At 51.5% G+C, this 27,849-nt stretch overlaps 2 protein-coding genes across 3 annotated transcripts in view; both read left to right on the forward strand.

The window, feature by feature from the left end:
- The first annotated feature begins 3,770 nt into the window (after positions 1 to 3,770).
- Positions 3,771 to 9,811, forward strand: LOC110126071 (uncharacterized). 2 transcript variants are annotated; one of them, XM_070465396.1, is made up of 3 exons: positions 3,771 to 4,308; positions 7,770 to 8,204; positions 8,949 to 9,811. In XM_070465396.1, the coding sequence occupies exons 1-3, from the start codon at positions 4,204 to 4,206 to the stop codon at positions 9,222 to 9,224; spliced, it is 816 nt and encodes a 271-aa protein (XP_070321497.1). In that variant the 5' UTR covers positions 3,771 to 4,203; the 3' UTR covers positions 9,225 to 9,811. The 2 variants fall into 2 exon arrangements, with proteins under 2 accessions (XP_070321497.1, XP_070321498.1); XM_070465397.1 differs by having other exon boundaries at positions 3,772 to 4,155; positions 8,949 to 9,810.
- Positions 9,812 to 18,187: 8,376 nt separating this feature from the next.
- The window catches only part of SLC25A48 (solute carrier family 25 member 48), a 44,003-nt gene continuing 34,341 nt past the window's right edge, over positions 18,188 to 27,849 (forward strand). Inside the window, exons 1-3 of the mRNA XM_020875541.2 lie at positions 18,188 to 18,400; positions 21,354 to 21,397; positions 26,293 to 26,364. Of these exons, the coding sequence (XP_020731200.2) occupies positions 18,307 to 18,400; positions 21,354 to 21,397; positions 26,293 to 26,364 (210 nt within the window). The 5' untranslated portion in view covers positions 18,188 to 18,306. The remainder of the gene's footprint in view (positions 18,401 to 21,353; positions 21,398 to 26,292; positions 26,365 to 27,849) is intronic.

Genomic DNA, 27,849 nt, shown 5'->3' on the forward strand with positions numbered 1-27,849 from the left:
TTAATTAGGTCCCATTTGTTTATTTTTGCTTTTATTTCTGAAATTCTGGGATGTGGGTCATAGAGGATCCTGCTGTGATTTATGTCAGAGAGTGTTTTGCCTATGTTCTCCTCTAGGAGTTTTATAGTTTCTGGTCTTACATTTAGATCTTTAATCCATTTTGAGTTTATTTTTGTGTGTGGTGTTAGAAAGTGTTCTAGTTTCATTCTTTTAGAAGTGGTTGACCAGTTTTCCCAGCACCACTTGTTAGAGAGGTTGTCTTTTTTCCATTGTATATTCTTGCCTCCTTTGTCGAAGACAAGGTGTCCATAGGTACATGGATTTATCTCTGGGCTTTCAATATTGTTCCATTGATCTATATTTCTGTCTTTGTGCTGGTACCATACTGTCTTGATGACTGTGGCTTTGTGGTATAGTCTGAAGTCAGGCAGGTTGATTCCTCCAGTTCCATTCTTCTTTCTCAAGATTAGAATGGCAACATTTTAAAATGATGGTGAGAATGTGTGATGGGCTTCTCTGGTAGCTCAGGTGGTCAAGAGTCTGCCTGCATTTCAGGAGACTTGGGTTTGATTTCTGCATCGGGAAGATACCCTTGAGAAGGGAACGGCAACCCACTCCAGTACTCTTGCCCGGAGAATTCCATGGACAGAGGAGCCTGGCGGGCTACTGTTATAGTCTATGGGTTCACAAAGAGTCAAACACAACTGAGCAACTAACACACACACAACACACAAGAGTGTGAAGCAACTAGAACCTTCATACATTGCTGTTGGGAATGTAAAAATGGAATAACCACTTTGGAAACAGTTTGGCAGTTTCTTATTTAAATATGCACTTACTATGTGCTCAAGTTGTTTTTTTTTTTTTTCATTCATTTGTTTTTATTTATTTATTTTTGGCTGTCTGGGTCTTCACTGCTGTGTAGGCTTTTTCCTGGTTGTGGCGAGCAGGGGCTACTCTTTCGTTGTGGTGCGCAGTCTTCTTTTGTTGTGGAGCCCAAGCTCTACGGCGCGAGGGCTTCAGGTGGTTGTGGTTCCTGGGCTCTAGAGCCTGCACAAGCTCAATAGTTGTGTCACTATTGAGCTTAGTTGCATTGCAGTATGTGGAATCTTTCCAGACCAGGGATTGAACCTGTGTTTCCTGTATTAGCAGGCAGATTCTTTAGCACTGAGCCACCAGGGAAGCCTGTGATCAAGCTATTTGAATCCGAAATATTTACCTAAGAGAAATGAAGACTATGCCCATGTCAAGTCGTGTATATAACTATTCAGAGCAGCTTTAAATGCCTCTACACATATGAATGGATAAACACCTTGTCATGCCATACAATGCTCTACTGCTCACTGATAAGAAGGAACAAGCTGTGCCACAGTAGGAATGAGTCTTAAAATGTGGAACTAAAGTCACATATTAAAGAATACATACTGCGTGGTTCCATTTATTCTAGAATGTATCTTTACCATTGAAAAACAAATCAGTGGTTGCTCGAAGTTGGGAAGTAGAGAGAGGATTACCTGAAAAGAGGTATTTCTGTATATTAATTTTGGGGTTGTCACATGGGTGTATAGATTTGTTATTATTGTTCAGTCATGTCCGACTCTTTGCAACCCCATGGACTGTAGCACGCCAGGCTTCCCTGTCCTTCACCATCTCCCAGAGCTTGCTCAAAACTCATGTCCATCAAGTTGGTGATGCCATTCAACCATCTCATCCTCTGTCTCCCCCTTCTCCTCCTGTTCTCAATCTTTCCTAGCATCAAGGTCTTTTCCAATGAGTCGGCTCTTTGCATCAGTGGCCAAAGTATTGGAGCTTCAGCTTCAGCATCAGTCCTTCCAATGAGTATTTAGGGTTGATTTTCTTTAGGATTGACGAGTTTGATCTCCTTGCCTTCCAAGGGACTCTCAAGAGTCTTCTCCAGCACCACAATTTGAAAGCATCAATTCTTTAGTGCTCAGCCTTCTTTATGGTCCAACTTTCACATCCATACATGACTACTGGAAAAACCATAACTCTGATTATGTGGGCCTTTTTCAGCAAAGTAATGTCTCTGCTTTTTAATATGCAGTTTAGGTTTGTCATAGCCTTTTTTCCAAAGAGAAATTGTCTTTAAATTTCATGGCTGCAGTCACCATCTGCAGTGATTTTGGAGCCCCCCAAAATAAAATCTGTCACCATTTCCATGGTTTCCCCACCTATTTGCCATGAAGTGATGGGATCAGCTGCCATGATCTTAGATTTTTGGTGGACCATGTACTTTACAGTGTATATAAATTAGAACTTGATAACATTGATTTTTTTTAAAAAATGACTGCTGCTGCTGCTGCTAAGTCACTTCAGTTGTGTCCAACTCTGTGCGACTCCATAGACAGAAGCCCACCAGGCTCCCCTGTCCCTGGGATTCTCCAGGCAAGAACACTGGAGTCAGTTGCCATTTCCTTCTCCAATGCCTTAAAGTGAAAAGTGAAAGGGAAGTCACTCAGTCATGTCCAACTCTTGGCGACCCCACATACTGCAGCCTACCAAGCCTCTGTCCGTGGGATTTTCCAGGCAAGAGTACTGGAGAGGGGTGCCATTGCCTTCTCCATAAAGATGACTATATAACATGAATTAAAATTATTATCAAACTAAAGAGATCAAAACAATATGGCATTGGTACCAAGGGATTCAAAGAGAAGGACAGAACAATAATTTCAAGAAACTGACTTGAGTTTGAAACAGTTAAGAATTTAGAATGCTTTGGTGTTTTAAATCAGGTTGAGAGAGAAATGATGTATTCATAAATGATGTTGAGTCAACTGACTAACCATTCAAAATATAAAAATTCGAGCCTTATCTGTTACCACTTACAAAAAATAAATTCCATATGGATTCAGGAATTAAGTCTATTAAAAGAGAAAAGCTGACAGAGAGATGGGGGAGCCCTGCCTGGGCCTAGGGGTCCACTGAGTCACCCTTTGCTTGGAATCTCCCACTGGGTAAACCTGTGGTCCTGGAGACACCCAGGCCTTGTGCCCCTCACCTCCACCCCATGGTGGGCTGGGGATCTCCTGTCTTGAGCCCTGAGGCTAAAGACTAACTCTGAAGTCCACTTCTCCAGGCTGTCCTAGTGCTAAGGCTCATGTCTCCAATCTGTACAGTGGTCTAATAGTGATGCTCTTTGCAGCTTGAAAGTCTGTAGAGAGGACTGTGTGGCAATCACTCAGTGGGGTAAGACACTAGGCGAGTGATGACAAGCGCCCGTCTCTACTCTCTGAGCAGGAGCATCAGGCCTGGGAGAGAAGCTGGGGCTGCTGGCTCTGTGGGAGAGGGTAGACGTTCGGCACAATCAGTCCTCGCACGGCCGTCTCACTTCGTGCTCACTAGTGACCAGGGAAGCACAACAGAGGAGGGGCCACAGAGATGGAGACCAGAGATCCAGGCCTTGGCTGCACTCCCAAGGAGCCTGAGGCATCCAGGTAAGGAGAGGTGCAGATGGCCCCAGGCAGAAAAACAGATGCTTGAGACCCCTCCTCACCTTCTGCCGGAGGCCCTGGGGGTCTCTGTGAGTCTCTGGCCACAAGTCTCCCGGTGAATTCACTGGCCCGGTCATGGAGAACTGATCTGATTTCTGAAAAATGCCTGCCTGCCCTTTGTCCCCCTGAGTCTCTGGGAAGGCTCTGGATTCAGCTGAATTAAGAGGCAGGTGATGATCACAGGTGTTGGGTGCTTGGGCAGGAGTCTCCATGGTAACAGAGCCATCTGGCTTTTTTGCCTGGCACCAGGCCTTATGACTTCATGACGGAATCTTCTCTACTAGGCAGCGAGGTTTCCCAGGGGGAAGAGGAGGCCAGGAGGAAGGGACCTGCCGAGGAGGCTTTGTCTTTTCACCCAGAGTTTGAAGATGAAGCTTGATCTTGTCATGACTCAGGGCTGCTGCTGACTGCAATGGCCGCTGGAGGTGGCATCCCGGGGGAGATAGTGTTAATAGCATTGTGCACTGGCCACCTTTGGCTGAGCCCCCTGGAGAGCTGGTGGAGGCAACTCTGACCTGCTTCAGTCCAGGCTGGCTGGTGGAGTGGAGCCAGGACCCAGGTGGAAAAGACTGAGGTCTGGGAGAGCTGTTGGCCCACCACTGGGAGGTCCACACTGGGCCAGCACCACCACATGGCAGGAAGGGTAAGGCCTAGGTGAGCCCAGCCCACAGAGGGGCCCACGGTCACGGCGATGGGCCTCTCCCCACAAGCTGCTCGCCAGAGAGCCCTGCCAGTCTTCATCCTTGTGTCAGAGCCCTTCATCCACACAGCCAGCCATCCAACCAACCTGTGTGAGGTAGTGTCCTAGGGCCGCTGAGATAAGTCACTGCAAACAGGGTGATTCACACAGTGCAAACTGATTCTCTCACAGTTCAGAAGGTCAGGAGCCAAAATCAAGGCGTGGGCTGGGTCCTCTTTCAGGGCTCAGAGGGAGAACCTGTTCCCTGCCCCTCTCCTAGCTTCTGGTGGCTGCTGGCGATCCTTGGCATTTCTTGGCTTGTGTCAGCATTGCTCCAATCTCTGCCTCCGTTGTCACGTGGCATTCTCCATGTGTCTGTGTCCAAATGTTCTTCATCTTATAAGGACACCAGTCATTGGATTTGGAGTCCACTCTAATCTAGGATGACCTCATCATAACTGGATTCCATTTGCAAAGAGCCAATTTCTAAGTGAGGCCTCATTCACAGTTACCAGGGGTTAGGACCTCCTATCTTACAGGGGACATGGTTCAACTCTCAAAACCACGTAAGTCACAGTGAAAAGGCTTCAGAGGAGGGCAGACTCAGGTTCAGACCCCGGCACCACTGCTAGTCTGTCCTGTTTTCTTGACCCAGCAAAGCTGGAAAGGCACATCTGTCCTCATATGCTTCTAAGGACTCCCAGAGAGGAGTGCCTGTGGGGTTTGGGGAGTGGCAGAAACTCAGCAAAGGTGGCTTGAGTGGGACATGTGGGACTCAGAGGAGGGCCTGGTCCCCTGTCTCCAGGAGCTCATGGTCAGCAGGGTAGCAGGCACTGACCAAGGGTTAAGACTTGAGACGGGGACCTTGTGCTCAAACTGTACACAGGAGTTGGGGCAAGCATGGGCCATGTGGCCTGTGGCAGAAGGTGGCACTCCAGGCCCAGAGGCCCCATCAAGGATCAACAGGGCCAGAACACAGTAGGTCCCCCTGTGTGACCCAGAAGCCATGTGTGCAATCCACGGACCCCACTATATACCCATGATCCTGACAAAGGTGGAGCATGGGCTGGCTTTTCACTGACAGGTGCTCTGGGTACCTCTGTCCCCTCAGGGCCTGGACAGTAATTCCTCATTCTCCACCCCACCCAACCCTAAGACATGGCTTCTCCCTCCTGGTGACATTGAGTCTGGTAAAGACTTTTTTCCTGGCCAAGCCCAGTTCAGCGTTCTTTCTTTCTTCCTCTTTCTTTCACTTCAACCTTCCTTTTATTCTTTCATTATTTGGTATCTACTGTATGTCAGGGCTGTTGTAGACTCCCAAGAATATAGAAGACAGCTGAGCCTTGCCTAGGTGGAATTTATAAACAGTGAGATGAAAGGCATTAATCAAGTAATCATGCAGATGAATGTTGCACAGCAGAGGAATGGATGCTCTAAATGAGAAGTCGCAGGGTGATGGGAGTCAATGGTAGAGCAAACCAACCCAGCCGGGAGTTAGGGAAGAGACCCTAGGCCAGGAGCTGGAGCTGGTTGTCAACTAGGGGAAAGGAGAAGGGGGAGAATCCTGGCAGGAGCATTAGCACATGCAGAGGCCCTGTGGCAAGAGGATAGTTGGCAAGTAAGAAGGACCTAGAGAAGGTCTGCTTGGCTGGAGTGGACAGAGTGTAGGGCATGTGTGTCTCAAGGAGGCATTTGCACACCATGTTCATTAGCATTATTCAAACTAGCCCAGAGGTAGAGCAACCCAGTGTCCCTTCATGGATGATGGATAAACAAAATGGGATCCATCCACGCAGTGGCATGTGACTCAGCCTTAAACAGGAAGGACAGCCTGCCACCTGCTCCAACAGGGATGGACCTTGAGCAGATGAGCCGGTCCCCAGAGAATAAGCATCATTAAGATTCCACCTACCTGAGGTCCCTGTGTGTGTGCTCAGTCGCTTCAATTGTATCCTACTCTTTATTACCCTGTGGACTGTAGCCCGCCAGGCTCCTCTGTCCATGGGGATTCTCCAGTCAAGAATACCTGGGTGGGGTGCCATGTCCTCCTCCATGGGGCCTTCCCAACCCAGGGATTGAACCCATGTCTCTCAAGTATCCTGCATTGCAGGTGGATTTTTTTTTTTTACCGCACAGCCACTGGAGAAGCCCCTGAGGTCCCTAAGGTCGTCAAATTCATATAAAGTAGCTGGGGGCCAAGAGCTGGCAGGGAGGAGGGGGCAGTCAGTGTTTACTGGGGACAGAGGGTCAGATTTACAAGGTGAATGATGGAGATGATGGTGGTTAAGTGTGTCCCACCAGCCTTAGAGGTGGTCTACATGGTGTGAAGTTCATGTTGAGTGTGTTTTATCACAGTGAAAAGATGGGAGGGAAGCCCAAGGTGGATCTCTCAGGTGGGTCATAGGTGAGCACAGGCTTTGTCCGAGGCTCAGCCCCACCCCCTGTCCCTCTCACTAGACTTCAACCCTCACTCCAGAACTGTCACCGCCGGCCACTCACCAATCCCTGCCGGCCCCTGGGCAGCATGGACTGGCCTAGGGCAGCAGGTGGTGAGCCTGAAACGAAGCCATGAGAGCTTCCCCCAGGGGCCCGGGCTCCTGCAGGGTATCCAGACCGTGATCCTGGAGGCACTCAGACCACAAACCAGTATTATCAGGATATCTGGGAGGAGTGCACGTGATGAGATTTCTCTAGAGGAGAGTCAGGCACCTGGGAGACTCAGAACTCTGGGAGACGGGGCCGGGGCAGGGGTCCCACAGCCCACTGTGCAGCCTGTCGGGTCCCCTTTGCTTAGCACATGTGCATGTGTGCTAAGTCTCTTCAGTCAAGTCCGACTCTTTGCAACCCCATGGACAGTAGCCTACCAGGCTCCTCTCTCCATGGAGATTCTCCAGGCAAGAATACTGGAGTGGGTTGCCATGCCCTCCTTCAGGGCATCTTCCCTACTCAGGAATCGACCTCACCTGTGTCTCCTGTGGTTCCTGCATTGCAGGCAGATTTTTAACCACTGAGCCATTGAGGAAGCCCATGGGGCATATGAGATGCACTGAAAGTTAGCAGGTTAGACCCATCACTTATTGGAAAAGTATCAGTGAGTGAAACAAGACCGCTCACACATGGAGTAGGCAGATCACTGCCCAAGAAAAGTGTTTCAGTTCTGAAGTGAAGGGCAAGGTGATCCAGAGTCAGCTGGCGGGGGGGGGGGTGGGGGTGGGGGTGGGGGGGGCAGAGGGTGGGAGTTGGGAAAGCGCCTCTGAGCTAAGAGTCTAAGAGCAGATTTGGGCTCTGAAGCAGGACCTACTTGCTATGACTGAGGAAGGACAAAAGGCTGACTAGTGTATCCAGGAGGGAGAAGGAGCCACTTCTCCTGCAGTGAGACTGCAGGTGTCAGCAGGCTGGGTGCCCTGAGGCTTGTGGGTAATCTGACCCTGGCTGGGAGCCACCCTGGGTTTTAACCAAGCAGAGCCACATTTGGAAAACCCCTCTAGCCTCCAGTGTTGGCAGGAGCAGGGGAGGGAAAGCTGGAGAGGCTAAGGGATTTGGGTGCCATGACAGATGGAACACCCTTCTCTTCCCAGACATCCCAGGAGAGCTGCAAGGCTGAGCCCAGAGTCTTGTCCTCTCCAAGGCTCCTGGAGGACAACCCAGAGCCCCCATCCCAGCAACTACAGGGCACCAGTTCAGGGGGCAGCGAGTCCCTCGGCAACCCTGACCTCTCCCATGGGCCCCTGGTGGCCCTGGAGTACCTGCCCTTCTTCCGCACCTACGGGCAGCTCCTGGCTGAGGAGGAGTTGGCCCCACAGCCTGAGGTCTTCAGGGACCAAGGAGGAGACCAGAGTGTCAGAGAGGAGGACTCAGAGCTGCCCGGCGGCTTCTTCCCTTACTATCGCTCCAAGGAGGAGAGTTTCCCCAGCCTGGCCCTTCCTGGCAGGTCATGGGCAGGCTCCCATGACCCTCCCACCAGGAGAGAGGTGCCGGCCTGCTGCACAATGACAATCATCAATGACTGCTCGGTGAGTCAGGGAGACTACAGAGGGTGTGCGGAGCAGCACTGGGTGCCCTGCGGCCCTTCGGACCCCTCCTAACCCTGACCCCAGTAGGCTTGGCCAGACCCCCCCCCCCCCCCCCCCCAGGGTCAGCAGGAGCAGTGTGTCATTGGTTAAGAGCACAGAGGCTGGAGGCCGACCACCTCACTCAATCCTAGCTCGGCCACTTACTCGGAAAGTAGCCTGGGAATTGTTTTAAGCTTCATGATTCTCAGTTTCCTTATAAAGACAGAAAATAGTAGTAGCTACTATTTGTTCTTAGGCTCCCAGACAAATGATTCATGTGTGCTGTTTCATTTTTCCTAATAAGATTCCTATGAGGTGGGTATTATTATTCCCATTTTATGGAATGAGACTTGGAAGAGTTAAGCAACTTGGCCAGAGACACTGCTAGCAAGAGCAGTCCTGGGATTTGACCCAAAGCCCATGCCTCACAGAGTCACTAATAGCCACTTCCAGCACCATGAAGCTGGTACCGATCCTATGCCAGCAAGATGAAGGCAGTGGGATGAGTGGGTTCTAATCCAAGTTGGGAGCCCTGGGCTGGGGGTGGAGGGGGTGGCCTATACCGCTGAGAGCTTCCCTTCTGTAGATCAGGCATGCCTTTCCCTTCTTTCCCTAGTGCTACTGTGGAGTGGAGGCCCAAGCCAGCCCTGGGTGCCAGGCCCAACCTGGGAGCCTGGCTGACGGTCTTATCTCTTCCTGACCCAGGCTGGCCCAGCAGACCTCACCTCCGGGCGCTCTCACTCACCCGCCCGCTGCCCCATCCTGATGGTTTCAGCTGGGCCTTCCCATGATAGCAGCCTGGACACTCCTCTCTCCAGCGACGTTGCCTTTGGGGCCCAGGCGCTTCATGCTTCAGGATTCGTGCCTTACTACAGAAGCCCTGAGGAGGGGCTGCACATGAGCCCTGGGCCCCCCACCTCTCCACTGTGGGGCCAGGAGCCCACAGGAAAGCTGCCCAGGCCCAGGGCAGCCACACTGTGAGGGAGCAGGAGCTGGTGGTGGCAGGAACCACCAGCAAACAGCCCCCAGTACCTGATGATCAGCACTCAAGAGGGGAAGTGACTGGGGGCAAGGCTCCAGGGCTCAGCTTGTCCTGGGACTGGAGCTGGCCTGGGACTGCAGTCCCCAGGTCTTCATTTTCCCCTCTGGAGGGAGGCACCCAAGCCCAGGCTCTCCTGTTGGTCTCGAAAGAATACCCTGCACCCTACTAGTGGGTGGCTCAACCCCGGGGTCTGAGTCAGCAGAGGAGAGCTCAGCCTGCATCCCATGTTCAGCCACATCCCCAGGAAGTGATCCCACTTCCCTGGCTGCTCCCACTCCTCTCTCCTAGCTGGAAAACCTGCCCAGTGGAAAGCAACTGTCCCAGGAGTGCCTCCACAAAGGGGAGGGAGCAGGGTTTGCCTGAACACTTGAGAAGTGCAGAGATCAGAGACTGGTTTGTAAATAAATCATTCCACTCCCAGGATTGGACTTGGTGCACTAATTTGATGCTTTGGAGTAATACTTGTGGCTTCCGTTTATGGAGCACGTACTGTATGCTAAGCGCCTCACAGAGATCATCTCCATAATCCTGAGGTGCAGACACTGGTGTCATCTGCATTCTACAGCTGAAGAAACAAGCTCAGGGAGGTCACGTAACATGCCTGAGCTCACACAGCTCATAGAAAGAAGAGCTGGGATTCACACCTAGGTCCATCTGACCTGGGGCCCTGAGCACTCGAGCACTTGCCCTCATGCCCCTCCTCGGGGAGTCTTGACACAGCCAGGAGAGAGTCAGCTACTGCCCGACAGGCTGCCCTGGACTTGCCCCCCGACCCCGGCCCTCTGCCTTTCCTTCTCCAGCTCCTTGCTCTTTGGAGCAGCATATGTCTGCCAAGCCCCTGCCTACTTGGACCCCGTGGACATGTTGTCTGGTACCCCAACTCCAGGTTCACCCCGTGTACCACAGCAGAGGGCCCTGAGGCTGAAGCAGGTTGATGAGGGCAGTGTGGTACTCCCGGGACTCTGCACATGGACGTTGGCCCCTGTTTGAAACCATCCAGTCATACCCGTCATGTCCCACGTTCACAGCCACTCTGTCCTGCGGTGCTGGTTCCCTGCCTGCTTCTTCCGACCCATACACCCCGTCGCTGATTTCTGTTCCTGACCAGGGGGATGCCTGCCCCTGCTCCCCTCTCTTCCTGATGATGAGGAAGTTGAGGAGGACGGGAAAGAAAGCAGTCACTCATACTTCAGGTACATGCAAGAATTTCTTGTAAAAAAAAAAGTTTCATTTTTGTTTTTTCCTACCATTTCCCTTTGGGCTGGGAGACTTGGGGTTGGGAGTGTGATGGATGAAATCTAGTGGCCTTGCTAGAAGACTCCTTGGCTTGGTGTGAGGGGATTGGCCTGATCCCTTGTGTGTTCCTCAGAGCTGGGTCTGGGTTAGTCTGTGCTGGCTGGCATCCTTGAGCCCTCACTGCCCTCAAACAGGAGGTGTGTCTGGGTATGTGTTAGAAACCAGAGCCACCCTCTTCTATGCTTTCTGAGCTGGTTCCTGGGGATGACTCCCTGGTCCTGTGTATGGGGCTCATAGAGCGCATGTTGGGCTGGGAGCCCTGCTGCCAAAAACCATTATCTCCTGAGCAAGCAGGCAAGGACCTCACTTGCTCATGGGGCTGAAGAGACCCTGGAGCTTTTCAAGACTGGGAGCTCTCTTGAGGGAGTGGTTTGTAGGAAGGATCTTGGGCAGAGAGGTCCTGGGTGGGAGGGATTATCTTCAAGAGCAGGTTGCTTCTCATCCATCCAGCTAGCACCAGCCCGGAGCTGCTCTGGGTCAACACAGGCATGAACACTTGTGAGAACACAGAGGCTTGAACAAGGCTGAGAGGTAACTTACGATGAGCGTTTACTGTGTGCCAACCACAGTGCCGAGCACTGTACGTCACATAACATGTTGATTTTGAGTTTGGTACCGCTTCAACTAGGTACTGTTAGCAGCCCCATTTTACAGAGAAGGAGGTCCAGGCACGGGGGATTAAATGGCCAACCAAAGAATACAGAGCTGGAAATCTACAGTCCACAGGATGGCAAATAATTGGACACGACTGGTGACTGAGCACAGACATTTAATGCAAGCACAATAGTTATGAGCGTGGACTCCAGAGCTAGGTAGTGTTTAGATCCTGGCTCTAATGCTTTCCAGCTCTGCATTCTTTGGCTGGCCATATAATCCCTCTGTACCTGGACATCCTCCTCTGTCAAATGGGGCTGCTAACAGTACGTAACTGAAGTTCTACGGAACTCAAAATCAACACCTATTTCCATGTGATATACTGGGCTTCCCTAGTGGCTCAGATGGTAAAGAATCCACTTGCAATGTGGGAGACCTGGGTTCCATCCCTGGGTCAGGAAGATCCGCTGGAGGAGGGCACAGCAACCCACTCCAGTAATCTTGCCTGGAGAATCCCCATGGAGAGAGCAGCCTGGTGGGCTACGGTCCATGGGGTTGCAAAGAGTCAGACATGACTGAGCGACTAAGCACAGTACACGTAACATATTATCTCAAAGCTTAGTTATGTTTATGTTATATGTTTGTTAGTTGCTCAGTGGGCTTCCCTGGTGGCTCAGATGGTAAAGAATCTGCCTGCAATGCCGGAGACCCAGGTTTGATCCCTGGGTGGGGAAGATCTCCTGGAGAAGGAAATGGCTACCCACTCCATTATTAATTCCATAAAAGAGGAGCACGGCTGGCTGGCTATAGTCCATGGGGTAGCAAAGAGTCAGGCACCACTGAGCCACTAACATTTTCAGTAGCTTAACATAACAATAAACACGTATTTTCTCCCACCATCAAGGTTCAGGAATCTGGGAGCAGCTTGGCTGGGTGATTGAGCGTGGGATCTCTCATGAAGCTGCAGGTAAGATGTTGACCAGGGCTGCAGTCGCTTGAAGGCTTGATTATGGACTGGAGGATCGGCTTCCTGCCTCACATCGTCGGCAGATCTGTGCTGGTTGTTGGCAGGAGGCCTCCGCTCCTCACCGTGTGGGCCTTTCCACAAGGCTACTGGAGCAGCCTCACAACATGGTGACTGGTTTCCCCAGAGCGATCGATCCCAGAGACAGACGCTGGATTGCCTATGACAGCTGAGCCTTAGAAGTCACATAGGTCACCTCTGCCGCACTCTGCTGGCCACACAGGTGAGCTCTAAGTCAGTGTGCAAAGAGAACTCACAAGGGCGTGAGTGGTCAGAAGCATTGGGCGCCATCTTGGAGACCAGCTACCATAAGATATAGTGCCACATTCTGGGGGTTCATGGGGAGAAAGGGCTCATTCACCAGAGCAGGCTCTGGAGTTAGGGTAGGAGAGTCAGAGGGAAGTAGCCTTAACTCTACACTTGGGAGGAATGTGCTAAGATAACGGTTGTATCCCCAGTCCCCAGATTATGCCTAGTTTCTGGTAGGTTCAGTTCAGTTCAGTCACTCAGTCATGTCCGACTCTTTGTGACTCCATAGACTGCAGCGTGCCAGGCTTCCCTGTCCTTCACCAACTCCCAGAGCTTGCTCAGACTCATGTCCATTGAGTCCGTGATGCCATCCAACCATTTCATCCTCTGTCATCCCCTTCTCCTCCTGCCTTCAGCCTTTCCCAGCATCAGGGTTTCTGGTAGGTACTCAGAGGTTAATCGTTGGATAAAGCATCAACAAGGCAAAAAAGGGGCCCGGTGTGATTTTATGTGTCTAAAGTTAGGGGAGGAGTGGTCATTATGAGGCGCCTGGATGGCAGGCAGGAGGGAGAAGGTGGGGGTCCCCTTAGGCAGTGTTCCTGCAGTGGAGAGAGGGCTGGAACTTGCCTGCTTTGCCTGGAGACCTGGCTTCAGCAGAACCATGTAACTGTGGGGCAGCAGGCAACTTCCCTTCTGCCCACTCCCCTGCAAATGAACTTGAACCTCATTTAAGGCTGGTTCTCTTCAGCCTTCTCCCTTGGCAAAGCTTTTGTCGCTTAGGAGGTCTCTATTTTGGAGAAAATCGAATCCACATGGTTTTGAGATTTTGTTCTTTGAAGTCTTTTTCTTTGTAGTCACATCAAGAATGAGATGTCCTGGGAGTCCTTCACATTTCCCCTCTCTTAAAAGCAGGAAGAGCTCTTTGCCATGTTCACACTCACCCTGGAGCAGAGAGTTGTGGGTTTGGGTGGGTTCAGAGCTGAGTTTTGTTACCCAGACTCTTTCTTCAAGGTGTGGGGTCTTAAGTCTGGTCTCCAATTCCGTTTTTTACATTTAAATATTTATTTAATTACTTAGTTGCGCCAGGTCATAGTTGCAACACATAGGATCTTTGATCTTGGTTGCAGCATGCAAGACCTTTAGTTGCAGCGTGTGGGATCTCGTTCCCTGACCAGGGATCAAACCTGGACCCCCTGAATTGAGAGTGGAGTCTTAGCCCCTGGATCACCAGGCAAGTCCTCATCAGGCCCCTGGTCCACTCTGGCACCCTCAGACTCCTCCTGAGCCTCCGTGTCAGCAGCTGTTTCAGTGCCCAGGTGTATACTGGCTTTGACTGCCAGCCTAGCACCAGGGAAAGTGGGCCAGGAACCTCCTCCCCTTGCTACAGGTAAGCCCTTCCTCTTGAGAGTCCCAAATGCTGTGCAGCAGCGCCCTCTGCTGGCATGTCTTAAGGCATCACAGCTGGCATCTTCGTGGTCCAGAATTTCAGACTTCTACTTTGCTACAAAAGGCAGAGGGGGAATTGAGGCCTGGACCTGCCCAAGGTGCCCCCAGTGAGCAGCAGCACCAGAAGCAGAGCCCAGGCAGCCAGGCCTCCTGGAAGATCTTTGATCCCTCACTTCACAGTCAATCACCTGTATTTTTTTGACTTGGAGCATCACATTTAATGAACCCTAGACCCAAATACAGTTGAAACATGGCTCTGAATAGACTTTCTCAGAGAACTGTAAGTAAAGTAAGGAATCTTGCCCCAAGCGAAGAACTTCAGTAGCACCTTGAAAATCAGGCACCAGAACCAGACTCAGGGAAGGGACCCCAGAATTCCCATTATCCGAGGCTGGCACAGAGTGATGCAGGAGGTACAAACACCCAAAGAAGAAAGACAGCCACGCCCATGGCTGTGGGGAGTTGTTAAAGGTCCCTCAACAGAGGGGAGCAGAGCCGTCTGAGCAGAGGTGCTGAGTGTAGGAAAGAGGTGGGAGACAAGACAGATGAGGGCCCTGAGTGTCCCCAAATGGAAAGAGGAGCAGGGGATGAGCTCTGGGGATAGAGAGAGAGCAGGGTCTTTGCCACGGGGCGTCAGGCAGGAGCAGGAGCTGGCCCAGGTGTGGTGGGTGGGCTTGGCCTGGAGTGTTGAGGACGTAGAGAACCGAGGCTGGAGAGACTCGGTGCAACCAGGAGGCTCCCAGCCTTTCTACCTGGCACAGAGCTCGACCAGTGTTCTCACAGTTGCCCCCAGTGGCACCTCAGGCAAATGATCCCCTCCCTGAGAGCAGAGACTGATGCCGACCAGAAAGGACAAGTGAGAACCGGGATGTGCACCACTGATTGTCAGAGCGCCGCCCACATGCATATCCTCTCTGCCGCTGCGTGGAAGCTGTTCTGGGGGTTACCTTTGGGGAAGGAATGGAGGAAGAAAGGCACTGGGGGGTCTTTCTGGCCCCAGCACCCCAGGGAGTTGACAGCTCTTTGCCTCCGGGGCTTTACCTGCTCTCTCCCAAGGGTGGGATGCAGTGTGGAGGGCAGCACCACAAACACTGCTTGATTGTAGGTGTGCCAGGGCCAAGCAGCAGCCCAGAGCCCTCCCTAGACTCAGGGTCCTGCCGGGTCTAGGGTTCTCTGGCTGGCCTCCAGCTGCCACGAGAACCAGGTCCTCCCCACCTCCCTCTGTGGTGAGCCTCCTGGGCAGATCTGTGGCCCACATTTGGGGATGGAGCACAGAGCTTCCATCTGGAAAGGAGCTCACACCCTTGGCACTGCTGCAGCTCATTAGCAGTTCAAGCAGCTGCTTTCTGGGCTCAGGAGGCTGTCCCAGGGCTCCGGGGTCTCTGCCTGCCAACTCAGGACCTTCCCGTTTGGTGCCAAACTGAGGGACCGAGGGAATGACAGCACACCCTCCCCCGGCACCTGCTGGGTGGTCCTCCAAAAGAGTGGGCTTGGGGGAACTGGCAGGCTTGCCACCTGTGGACAGGCTCCAAGGTGATTTCACAAAACACTCACTCTTTGGAGACCTGTGATTTCTCATAACTGTCGTGGCACGTGTCCCAGGCATGGCAGGGCACAGTTTGGTTGGTTGCTACTGGTAGCTCTCACTGGTCGCAGCTCTTTTAGGATCAAGCTCAGTGGCAGACTCTGTCTTGCTTTGGAGGAAGGAGCCCTGGGAAGCTGTTGTGCTATGATGGCCTGGATGATGTGACATAGCCGTGTGTGGGGGAGAAGGGCAGGCCCAGCAGAGGCCCTCCCTGAGACCTTACCCCTTGCCATTTCCTGCAACCTCGGGTGCTAAGGCCAGGTGCCCTGCTGGGAACTAGCAGGACACTGGGGGCTCCAGGGAGCTCTCACTCCACATAGCCAGATCATGTTTCTATTAAGCATGTACCTCCAGCTGGGGCCTGGCTCCTGGGTGCAGGACCTGCCTCCAGAGTGGGATTGAGAGAGAGATGACTGACACCCCCCTCCACCCGCCTTTCAGACTGGACAGTGCAGGCTGAGCCTAAGCCTGGAGGGAGCTGGGTCCCCGCAGAGTTTGACATGACCTTGGCCATCCGGGTCCTGCTGTCTCCGGGCCCAGGGCACCTAGTGGGACACGGCTGGGATGACAGTAAGCATCCCTGCCTGAGGATGGACAGGGAAGAGAGAGCCCATGGCTGATGGGGCTTAGCAGAGGCCCAGGGAGACATGAGCACCCTGCTGCCATTTCAAGGCAAGGGGCTGGACAGGAAGGTGGGAGGGATGAGAAATGTGTGGGAAAGGTCAAGAGCAATCTGTTGGGTTGTTCCTAGAATGCCTCCCCAGCTCACAGCTCTGGGGTCATGAGACCCCCTGACCAGACAGGGTCCCTTTAAACTTTCCTATGCCCTCTATGAGCCACCCTGTCTCTGTTTTACAGGTGTACACAGTAGAACCAGCAGGAGATTCTTTGTGACCTAATGGTAGGGTCTGGCTGGGCAATGTGAAATCTGGAGGGCAGTCTGGGAGGCTGGAACCACTCATCTCCCATGTGGAATTTCTTCCTCAGGGAAACCTCCACGTTGCTTTAAAGGCTTTCAGCTGATTGGATGAAGTTTGCTCATTTATCAAGGATAAACTCCCTGACTTAAAATCAGTTGGCCGCCACATCCACAAATTCGCTTCACAGCCACACTTAGATTAGTGTTTGATTAAATCACTGGGTACTGTCACCAGCCAGGTGGACACATAAGAGTGACTATTGCTGGGGTGACACCAGTGCCTACTCCCAGCTACTGTGAGGAGAAAGTGAGGCTGTGCCCAGACTCTGACTTGAACATGTCTTCAGGGCAAGGCAGCACTGGCTCCATGGGCTTGTCTGGAGCGTGTGGGTAGAGATAAAGGGGTATGCATTTAGGGCTGGTAGGAAGTGTCTCAGTCAAGGTAGCTGAGCTGGGTTTGGGCCTGCTTGTCTGCTGGGGGTGGGGGCTGGTCCAAACGGCCTTGGGGGTGAGGCATCAGTAGCTTCTGGGACCTGCGAGGTTCACACTTCCAGAGGCACTGTGTGCTTGCTACCTGGCCATGCAGACCTCATGTCTAGGGAGCAATCAGAGGAAACTTCCAGGCTAGCCTCACCCCTCCTGAAGGCCTGGCCAGGGACAGGCTAAGAGTTTCCAGGGCGCTAGAAATTCCTACCTGGCCCAGGTGCTCTCAGCAGGGGACTCTGTGCCCTCAGCTAGGGGTGCTGCCAGACCTTCAGATCTGGTGGGGTCTCCCCTGGGTCCACTGTGGCAGCCAGGTCTTTGGGAATAAGCTCAAATCTGTCCACGCACCGCTAAACCTGTAACTCAGATGTGACAACTTTCATCTCCTAATTTGACCGGTTTTCTAAAATATTAAAATCTATGTAAAATTTATATGACATATAATCATTTTCCTAGGAATGGGGATAGTGGTAACACCTATTTCATAGGGCTGCTGTAGGAGTAAGCCCAGGTACAGTGAAGATGCCTGATTTCAGTGCTCAGGACATGTTGGACATTATTAATACAGTATTTAGAGATGATTTGGAGCCCACCTGGGCTAGGTATTTTCCATACATTATTTCAGTGATTCAGGAATAGACCGGATTTTGAAACCTGGGGGCTTGTGAAAGATGTGGAACGTGGGGTGAAGAGCCCCTGACTGCTAAAGTTGTTATGGATAATTGTCTGTCTTTTGTATTTTATTGCAAAGCTGTCCATGGCTTTCAATCAGCTCAAAGAATTGAGAACTTCTGATTTGGATGATAGTTGGATGTGTGTGCATGCCAAGTTGCTTCAGTCATGTCCGACTCTGTGACCCCATGGACTGTAGCCTACCAGGCTCCTCTGTCCATGGGATTCTCCAGGCAAGAGTACTGGAGTGGGTTGCCATTCCCTTCTGCAGGGGATCTTCCCGACCCAGGGATCGAACCTGTCTCTCCTGTGACTCCTGCATTGCAGGCAGATTATTGACCACTGAGCCACCAGGGAAGCCCTGATGGTTAGGCATTCAATTACAATTATTCCAGCTCTGTTTTAGCTGAAAAGAAGATGTGTCCATCCAGCTAAATAATTCAGTCACAGAGTGACCTTGGTGTTTGTAATCAAAGACTTCCCCACTTTCCTTCCTCTTTACCTCTTGTCATTTGAAAAATGTCCCTGAAATCATTTCCAGTGTCTCAGAGATGTGAATAACTGCAGGTGGATACTCCCTCGCCAGCCCGCGCTCTGTGCCTTTAAGGTCCACTGGGGGCGTGATATCAGCCGCCGGACACCCCGAGCGGGGAGTGGGGCAGCCCGATGTGGAGGAGGACCTGCAGGGAATCCGCGTCCCTGACTTCACCCATCTGGCGCGCTTGCCCGCAGGCCCTGTCCAGAATACACTGAATGGGCACTGACCCAGCTCCGGGAAAGCGAGGCGCCGCGGCTGGGGCCATGGTCAACTTCCAACTGGAAGACTTTGTCGCGGGCTGGATCGGAGGTGAGCGCAGCCCCGGGCGGGAGGGATGGAGGGACCCCCCAGAGGTGAGTGTGGAGGGGGACAGCCCTGCCGGACAGGAAGAGAGCGAGGCGGCGGGCGCTGCACTGGCGGAGTCTCCACGCGGTGCCTGATTCGGGAGCTCCACGCCAGTCACGTACTGCCCACACGCTACCCAGGCGCGCGCTGCCCGCCGCCCAGCTGGTCTTGCGGCTCCTCGCCTGCTGCCGCGCGAGCCCCACTCAGATTCTTCCGGAGCCTGCGATTGCCTCAAAGCTCGGGTTTGCAAAACTTGATCCTGATCCGTAATGATTAAACCGCCCATCAAAGTGGACAGCCAATGGAGCATCCCGGCGCGTACACTCCCTTCGGCGCCCCGGTGCGCACCTGAATTTGGGCACTCCTGGGAACTTGTAGGTGAGAGTGGCGCTTGACCACCGCACGCCCAGGATGCGGAGCCCGGCACCTCGGTCAGGCTGGCTCTTCGGGCGTCCGGCTGTTGGGGGAGCTGGAGTGCAGAGCTGGGGACTCAGCACCTGCAGCAGGCGCCCCCTGCCAGACAGGGGAAACCTTTATGGTTTTCAGCTGCTGCCAACTGTCACACCTCTCCTCTGGCACTGTTGGGCCGGCTGATCCCTACCTACCGCTCCTGGAGCCACTGTCTGCTGGGTGTGTTTGCTTGGGCAAGAGTCACATCCACTGCCTCCCTTCTTGATTTTTCTCGTCCAGTAGGGGGTCGGTCTGTCCCTCCTCTTTATTCAGCTATTGGAGGTTTGAGAGACTTTGCTTATTGTAAAATGCAGTCTTTCTTTTGGCTCCATCTAAGAGGATCATCGGGCTTCCCTGGAGGCTCAGCGGTAAAGAATCCACCTGCAATGCAGGAGTTGCAGGAGATGCAGGTTCAATCCCTGGATCGGGAAGATCCTCTGGAGAAGGGCATGGCAACCCATTCCAGTATTCTTGCCTGGAGAATCCCACAGACAGAGGAGCCTGATGGGCTACAGTTCATGGGGTCGCAAAGAGTCAGACAGGACTGAAGTGACTTAGCACGCATGCTCGCAAGAGGATCATCAGAAAAGAGATGTTGATGAATGCAGCCCCTCCCCAAAGACAAAGTAAAATACCGGCATGCTCAGGTAGAGACTGTGGCCATTGCGTTTGTGCCCCACCAATTGTCCTAGGTGTGGAGACCAGGAGACCTGTAGGAAAGGAAAAAACAGAAACAGAGCATCTAGAATCAGTGGTTCCCCTTCTGGTGGCCCCTCCCACCTAGCAGGAGTCCATGTCTGTCCCCCACAGGTGGCTGTAGGGCCCCTGTTCCTCACCCTCCCGAGCAGAGGCGATTTCTTTCACTGGGTGCAGTTCTGTTGCACAGACTCCCTTGGATAGGGCTAAATTTACCTGTCATGGGGTTGTGCCCAGAGACCCAGTGGGCGCATCCAGGCCCTCTTCAGACAAGCTTTCTTCTGTTCAGAGGGAGAGACTTTCCTTGACTGCCCCTTCAGTAGTCTGACCAACTTCAGTAGGGCTGCCCGGGATGTGATTTGAGAAATGTCCTGGAGGGTGAGGCTGCCAAAGTGGTTCAAAACCTCTGATGATGCAGACTCCTCACCTCACACGGCAAGTAATGGGTCATCCTTTATTTGGAGATTGGCCTTACTTTGTTTACGTCAACAGGTTTCTGCTTCCATTAAATGAAGATGAGTGTAGAAGCAGGGAATACTTATTAAGTATCAGGTGCTGTTTAAATGCTATCTGTGTGCTCAGTCGCTCAGTTGTGTTTGACTCTTTGCGACCCAGTGGACTGTAGCCCACCAGGCTCCTCTGTCCATGGGATTCTCCAGGCAAGAATACTGGAGTGGGTTGCCATTTCCTCCTCCAGAGGATCTTCCCGACCCAGGGATTGAACCCACATCTCCTATGTCACCTGCACTGGCAGGTGGATTTTTTACCATTATGCAACTTGGGAAGCTCCTAAATGCTATATACTTTTAAAGTATATAGTATACCATATACTTTATAAATGCTATATACTTTTATTGAGGTTATTTTACATATCATAAAATCCACTCATTTCAAGTATACAATTTAGTGATTGTTAGTAATTTTGCTAAGTGGTGCAACCATTACTGTAAGTTAGCTTTAGAACATTTCATCCCCCAGTAAGATCCCGCACACCTATTTACTGTGAAACCCCATTCCATTCCTCTCCCTCTGGGCAACCACTAATCTACTTTCAGAATCTGTTACAAATCTACAGTCATGGAGATTTCCCTCTATGTTTTAGTATATGATTTCTATAGTTTTAGTGCTTCCGGATAGGTCTTTGGTTTCTTTTGAGTTAACTTTGTATATGGTATGAAAGTGAAAGTCGCTCAATCTTGTCCAACTCTTTGTGATTCCCTTGGACTATAGAGCCGATGGAATTCTCCAGGCCAGAATACTGTAGTGGGTAGCCATTCCCTTCTCCAGGGGATCTTCCCAACCCAGAGATCAAACCCAGGTCTCCCACATTGCAAGTGGATTCTTTACCAGCTGAGCCACAAGGGGAAGCCCAAGAATACTGGAGCGGGTAGCCTATCCCTCCTCCAGCGGATCTTCCTGACCCAGGAATCAAACCAGGGTCTCTTGCATTGCAGGCAGCTTCTTTACCACCTGAACTATACGGTTTGAGGGAGAGGTCTAACTTTACTCTTTTGCACTGATACCCAGTTATCCCAGCACCTTTACCTCCCTTTCTGTAGGGTGTTTGTCCTGGAGGCAAGGCCCCGGTTTTACTCCATTCCCTTTGCCTTCCTCTGCGTGTGAGCCTGTACCTGAGGTCCCCTTCTGGTGACTGGGCGTGGACTGAGTAAGTGAATGTAAGTGCCTGGGTCCTCTGTTCAGTCCTGAGAGCCAGCTCGTGCAAGTTCAAAGTCCAGGGGCTGAGTAACCAGCAAGTCTTCTTGATCCCCAGGTGCAGCCAGCGTCATCGTCGGCCACCCTCTGGACACAGTCAAGGTACGGTAGCCATGTCACCATTACCTTTTGGAAAGAGGCCTGGAGCCAGTCTGCCTCCAGTAATGTGCCTGCTGTTTCTGACCCCCAGAAGGTCGCCAGCCCAGGGCCAGTTCTCTGTGCCAGTCCATGGGGGTGGAGTGCTGGGAGGCCCAGCCTGGAATGCTCTACCCTCATTGCTTGGCAGTGATTTTGTTTTCATGAATGCTCCATTTCTGCCTCCAGTTTCTCAGGAGCTGCAGGGGAGAGGGCGGGGGCCCTGGGAATGTTCTCCTGCACGCCTCTGTGAGACTAAGGAGCCAGAAAAGGCTTCCAGTGTGAGGTGGTATCTGAACCAGAATCTAAGGTCAGGCGATTGGAGAAGATATCCCAGGCACAGAAAACAGAATGGGCAGAGGCACTGAAGTGGGGACACCGCCTGGGGGCCATGCTTAGGAAAGGCCAACATGGCCAGTTTTGCTGATGCCTCAGGTTTCTGAAAGCAGCTATGGATCAGAATCCAGGAAGGGTAGGTGGGCAGTCAATCCTTGTAGGCTTTGAATATCAGCTTAGGACTCTGGACCTACGCTGGGAATGGGAAGCCATGGTAACCTGATGGAGCCAGCAAAGCCCCTTGGCATTGGAATCATCCACGCCCCTTGTTCTTCAGGTGTGGAAACTGGCTCAGAAAGGGGAAGGGCTTACCCCAGATCACGACAAGTTGAAGCACTGAGAAGTGAGGTGCTACAAAGGGACATCTGATTCCACCTCCACCCCTGCCTCCTGTCCCCGTGCTAAGCAGCACTCACAGTTATACCCTGAGAAGGTGGCCACGAATAGTGCCTCCTCACCCTGACTTTCGCATTCGCATCTAATGCTCTGCCAGGATTGTGCCCAAAGAGGAACCTCTCAGGCCCTCCTCCAGGGGCCGCTGTGGCCCCCTTCCTCCCCATCTTCCTCCCTATGCGGCTGTGGGCCCCTCCTCCGTCAGAGCCCAAGTCTGCTGTCTTCTGATGGGGAGGTCAGCCTACATGTCTAAATAGTTTAAGGTATTTCCTGGCTCCTCGATTGCCTCACACAAGCCCAGCCTTTTGCTCATATATCAAGCACATCCTGGATGCTTTCTCCATACAGGTGCTGTGGGGCTGGCAGGGCAGAGGTGGTGGACTAAGCAAGTCCAGTCCCTGCCCCTGCACATCTAACAGCCGTGTTTCTGCCCCAGGCAACCAGTGTGTTTCCCTGATAGAGCATCCTTCCCTCACCCACAGCCTGGTCAGGGGCTGGTAGAGCCTGTTTGGAAGCCCCACCCTCATCTCCTGCCCCTGGCATGGCAAGCCTGGCCACCCTGGGCCGCATGTCAGCTGTAAAGGATAAGACTCTTCCTTTTCTCCACCCCTCCCCATGAGCCTCTACAGGAAAGCTTTCCCAACACATAAAATCTAGTCTTTGTTCCACCTGAGAAACTCTCTGTTGAGAGTACCAGCCTGATGATGCCAGCTTCCATGGCTGGCCTCTGGGTCCAGCCCGGGGCTGGCCTGGGGCCCTTGTTTCTCTCCAGAACATTTTCCTTCCTTCTGGTTGGCATTTACTCTAGAGTTCCTATTTGCTGAGAAAGTCTGGGCCAGAGTCCCAGAGTCAGAATAGCCTGGAGTCCAGTTCCCACTTCCCGCATTTTCTCCCTTAACTTCCCTGAGCCTCAGTTTCCTCATCTATAAAATGGACAGTGAGCCCCTTCCCCAGTGGGGCTGTCATGCAGATTGTCACGTTGGAAACAAGGGGAGAGCAGTGAGCAAGCCCTTCTGTCCTGAAGAGCACACGTGCTGGAGTGTGGTGATGCAGACAAGCAACTTGTCCCAGGTCCCCAGTCTCCCCGCTGAAAGAACCAAGCTGGAAGAATCTAGGCTGCTGACCTGGGGCAGAGACTCGCGCCCCACAGGTCGGAGAGCCAGGCTGGCTGCTTGGGGCAGCAGAGCAGGGGTCAGGATTCACCGCGGGCTCCTGGCACACCTGGTATGCTTAAAGTTTGTGTCTGATGCAGTGTGACCAGGGTTTTCTAATCAGGGCTTAGCTCTCTATAGACCAGTGAGAACACTGTAAGAAAATAAATTTGCATTGTTTTAAGCCACTACATTCATCATGTGTTGTTACAGCAGCAATCAGAAACCTATACAGGGAATCAGCTTTTTTCATCAGTGAGGTGGGGATAGTATCCACACCTCATAGCATTTGTGGGATTCTGTGAGATACGTCCCATAAGATGCCCAGTATTTCCCCACTGGTCTATATGCAGTTGGTCTATATTATGTGCTAGCTCCTGTTGCAGTTGGAGATCCTAGAGGCTTGAACTCTGCTGCTGGCATGGGTATCAACTTCCTCAAGGGCTGACAGACCTTTGCTCTGGTCTAGGCCCAGGGTGAAGCCTGCCCTGGGCTTTTCTGTGGCCTTACTCAGATCCTCTGCCTGTCTACAGATACCCCAGTCAGCGGAGTCAGCCTCCATTAGAGTATGCCACCATACCATCCTCCAGTCAGTCAGTGCAAGGGGCCGAGTGCCAGGGCCACGCTCTGCTCCAGGGATGAGAGGAAAATATAAGATGCCCCTGTTCCACAGGGGGAACCCAAATACCCTACAAAGCCAATGGAGGTGACAGAATTCCAGCAGAGCTATTTTAAATCCTAACAGATGATGCTGTTACGTGCTGCACTCAATATGTCAGCAAATTTGAAAAACTCAGCACTGGCCACAGGACTGGAAAAGATCAGTTTTTTCCCATTCCAAAGAAGAGCAATGCCAAAGAATGTTCAAACTCCTGTACAATTGCATTCGTTTCACGTGCTAGCAAGGTTATGCTCAAAATCCTTTGAGCTAGGTTTCAGTAGTTATGTGAACCAAGAACTTTCTGATGTGTAAGCTGGGCTTCAGAGAAGCAGAAGAACCAGAGATCAAATTGCCAACATTCACTGGACCATGGAGAAAGCAAAGGAGCTCCAGAAAAACATCTACTTCTGCTTTATTGACTGTGCTAAAGCCTTTGACTATGTGGATCACCACAAACTGTGGAAAATTCTTAAAGAGATGGGAATAACAGACCACCTTACCTGTCTCTTAAAAAACTTGTCAAGAAGCAACAGTTAGAACTGGACATAGAACAACTGCCTGGCTCAGAATTGGGAAAGGAATATGTCAAGGCTGTGTATTGTCACCCTGCTTATTTAACTTCTATGCAGAGTACATCATGCAAAATGCTGGGTTGGATGAAGCACAAACTGGAATCAAGATTGCTGGGAGAAATAGCAATAACCTCAGAAATTCAGCTAATACCACTCTAATGGCAGAAACTGTAGAGGAAGTAAAGAGCCTCTTGATGAGGATGAAATAGGAGAGTGAAAAAGCTGGCTTGAAACTGAATATTCAAAAAACTAAGATCATGGCATCTGGTCACATCACTTCATGGCAAATAGAAGGGGAAAAAGTATAAGCACTGACAGATTTTATTTTTTTGGGTTCCAAAATCACTGTGGACAATGACTGCAGCCATGAAATGAAAAAAAATAAAAAGTTTGCTCCTTGGAAGGAAAGCTATGACAAATCTAGACAGTGTATTAAAAAGCAGAGACATTACTTTGCCATAAAAGGTCCATATATTCAAAGCTATGGTTTTTCCAGGAGTCATGTATGGGATATAAGAGTTGGACCATAAAGAAGACTGAGTGCTGTAGAACTGATGCTTTTGAATTGCAGTGTTGGAGAAGACTCTTGAGAGTCCCTTGGACTGCAAGATCAAACCAGTCAATCCTAAAGGAAATCAGCCCTGAATACTCATTGGAAGAACTGATGCTGAAGCTGAAGCTCCAATACTTTGGTCACCTGATATAAAGAACCAGATCATTTGAAAAGACCCTGATGCTGGGAAAGATTGAAGGCAAAAGGAGAAGGGGGCGGCAGAGGATGAGATGGTTAGATAGCATCACTGACTCAATGGACATGAATTTGAGCAAACTCTGGGAGACGGTGAAGGATAGAGGAGCCTGGCGTGCTGCAGTCCATGGGGACACAAAGAGTAGGACATGATTTAGCGACGGAACAGCAACAACAGCAAAACAGATAAGCAGGTCATGTCACTGGAGCACTGAAGTCCAGACCCAAAAGATGAGCTGAAGAAAGAGCCTTCCAGGGGAGAATTGTGGGTGGAATGTTCTGGAAGCAGGAAGAAACTGATGCTCCAGGGTCCAGGAATGTGTAATGTGACAGGCACAGCAGGTGTGGAGGAAATTACCTGGAGGTGGTGAGAGGCACCACAGAGGCACCACCCAGGACCTCTGTGGTTCTGGTTAAGGGTGGGATTTTTCTGATTTTGGAGGGAGGCCTCTGCAGAGCTTGATACAGCAATGACAAACATTCATCATTGTTTGGAAAAGATTAGTCTGACTGTTGTGTCGATACAGACAAAGGAGTGAGCGGGAGAGCAGGAGGCCATCGAGGAGCCCAGTGCATCACTGGGGGGACAGATACGGGGGTTCTGTATCTGTCGGGAGGTGAGATGAGCAGGCCACTCCCAGGAGTATTTGGGAAGGCAGGGTGCTGGACAGCAGACATGCTGGAGCCACAGGTTAGCTCTTGTACTCAAGATGCAGCAAAACCATATGTCTCCAAACAAGCATTGTTCTTGTGCAACAAACTAGCCTGTCTTCTTCTCTCAGATCGAGGGGGCTCCTGCTGCATTTAGCAAGGGGCGAATGGGATGTGTAGGGAGGCAGTGCAGGTAGAAGACAGAAGGCCAGCCAGGCTGGGATGGGGTCACAGGGGCAGGGCCTTCCCCTCTCTGGGCCCCTGTGCTGGGAGCCCAGCATCATGGGAGTGGCGGGGATGTGACCTGTCTCCGCCTGGCCTCAGGCCCTTGCTTTTGCCTTTCTCCACAGGCTCGCCTGCAGGCCGGCTCTGGCTATGGGAGCACCCTCAGCTGCATCCGCACGGTGTACAGGAGGGAGAGTGTAAGTGCTCTTGGCAGGAAGGTTCTCCTGGGGACCAAGGTCACCGTCCTCACCCCCTGTTCATGACGCTCATCACCTTTGGCTCAGTGTTCCCTGTTCATCTCATACCACTCCTCAAATATTATGTATTACCTAAACTTAACCCTGTTCCTGGCTGCAATGTTATTGAGGAAAAAAAACTGTGTGTCATCTCTCTGGAGAAACTTTGAGGCACTTAGAAACATGGAGTGGAAAATTCTTGCAAAAACAGGGTGACCTGTCGAGTTTTCAAAACCAAATCAGTGGCAGGTTAAGCCATGTGTTCACAGCTCCCTTTATACCAGAGTGGGGCAAGGGGTGGGAAGTGGGGTGGCTCTTCTGATCCCAAACACCCAGAGCAGGCTTGTACCACACTCCAGACCAGGGGACTCAGGGGTTTTCTCTGCAGAGGGGAAAATCTGAGTAACAGATTTTGTAGAAGCATCAGGTGCTGTTCTTGAAAATGAGTATGTGCTTTTTGAAGACTTTCCAAGACTCCTCCTTGGGGAATTTTAAATAAATTTTAAAATTTAGGATGAAATGACCTATTAGTTTGAAGAAATAGGCATAAGCAGACAGAGAACAAATATATGGATACCAGGAGATAAAGTGGGGGTGGGATGAATTGGGAGATTGGGATTGATATATATATATATATATATATACACACACATTGCTATGTATAAAGTAGATCACTAACGAGAACCCCCAGCATAGAATAGGGCACCCGACTTGGCGCTCTGTAGTGACCTAAATGGGAAGGAAATCCAAAAAATTGTATGTATATGTGTATGTGTAGTTGATTCACTTTGCTGAAGAGCAGAAACTAGCACAACATTGTAAAACAATTACACTCCAATAAAAATTAATTTGAAAAAAAGAAATAGGTGTAAGCCCTGTGGCAGCACTGGGCTTTTCCTTGGGTCCCTGGAAACGTGACCCCCTTATTGACCTGTGTCCCCACCAGGCTCCCTCCTGGGAAGTGGCCTGGAGCTCAGGAGGCTCCTGCTTGCACCTGGAGTTTCTTCTCCTCGGTTGGAGTGTATCTTGTGTCTGCGTGTTGTTCTGGTTCTCTGGATGGTCTGCTTTAAAATCAGGGTGAGCCCTGCAAACCCAGCACTAGCTGTTCTGGTGTAATGTTATCCTACTCCTCCATCCTCTGAATGGCAGCTATTGATTCTCCTTTCTGGGACATGTGCCCTGGGGTTTCTGTGGGGGCTGTTGGCATTCCTCTAAGACACGGTGGTTCAAAGCTAAGTGATGTCCCAAGTTATCTGAGGGGCCTTGTAGAGGAGGAGTCTGGAGTATGGTGTGTGCGTGCATGTGTGTTTGCAAGCACATGCGTGTGTGGACGCTTGTGTGAGGTGGTGTCCAGGCCCTTGGGAACAGGGTGCAGTCATGCAGGTCAGGCTAAACTGGCTTGAGTACAGCCTGGAGTTTTTACAATGGCTTCCCAGTGCTTTTTCA

Source organism: Odocoileus virginianus, chromosome 3, assembly GCF_023699985.2.
Source record: "Odocoileus virginianus isolate 20LAN1187 ecotype Illinois chromosome 3, Ovbor_1.2, whole genome shotgun sequence".
NCBI lineage: Eukaryota > Metazoa > Chordata > Mammalia > Artiodactyla > Cervidae > Odocoileus > Odocoileus virginianus.

Bases quoted from the DNA above. Each gene is read 5' to 3' on its own strand.
- LOC110126071 (XM_070465396.1), top strand. From the start codon at position 4,204: ATGGGCCTCTCCCCACAAGCTGCTCGCCAGAGAGCCCTGCCAGTCTTC. The intron at 4,309-7,769 runs GTAGTGTCCTAG...TTCTCTTCCCAG, and splicing joins ATCCAACCAACCTGTGTGAG to ACATCCCAGGAGAGCTGCAA. The intron at 8,205-8,948 runs GTGAGTCAGGGA...TTCCTGACCCAG, and splicing joins CAATCATCAATGACTGCTCG to GCTGGCCCAGCAGACCTCAC.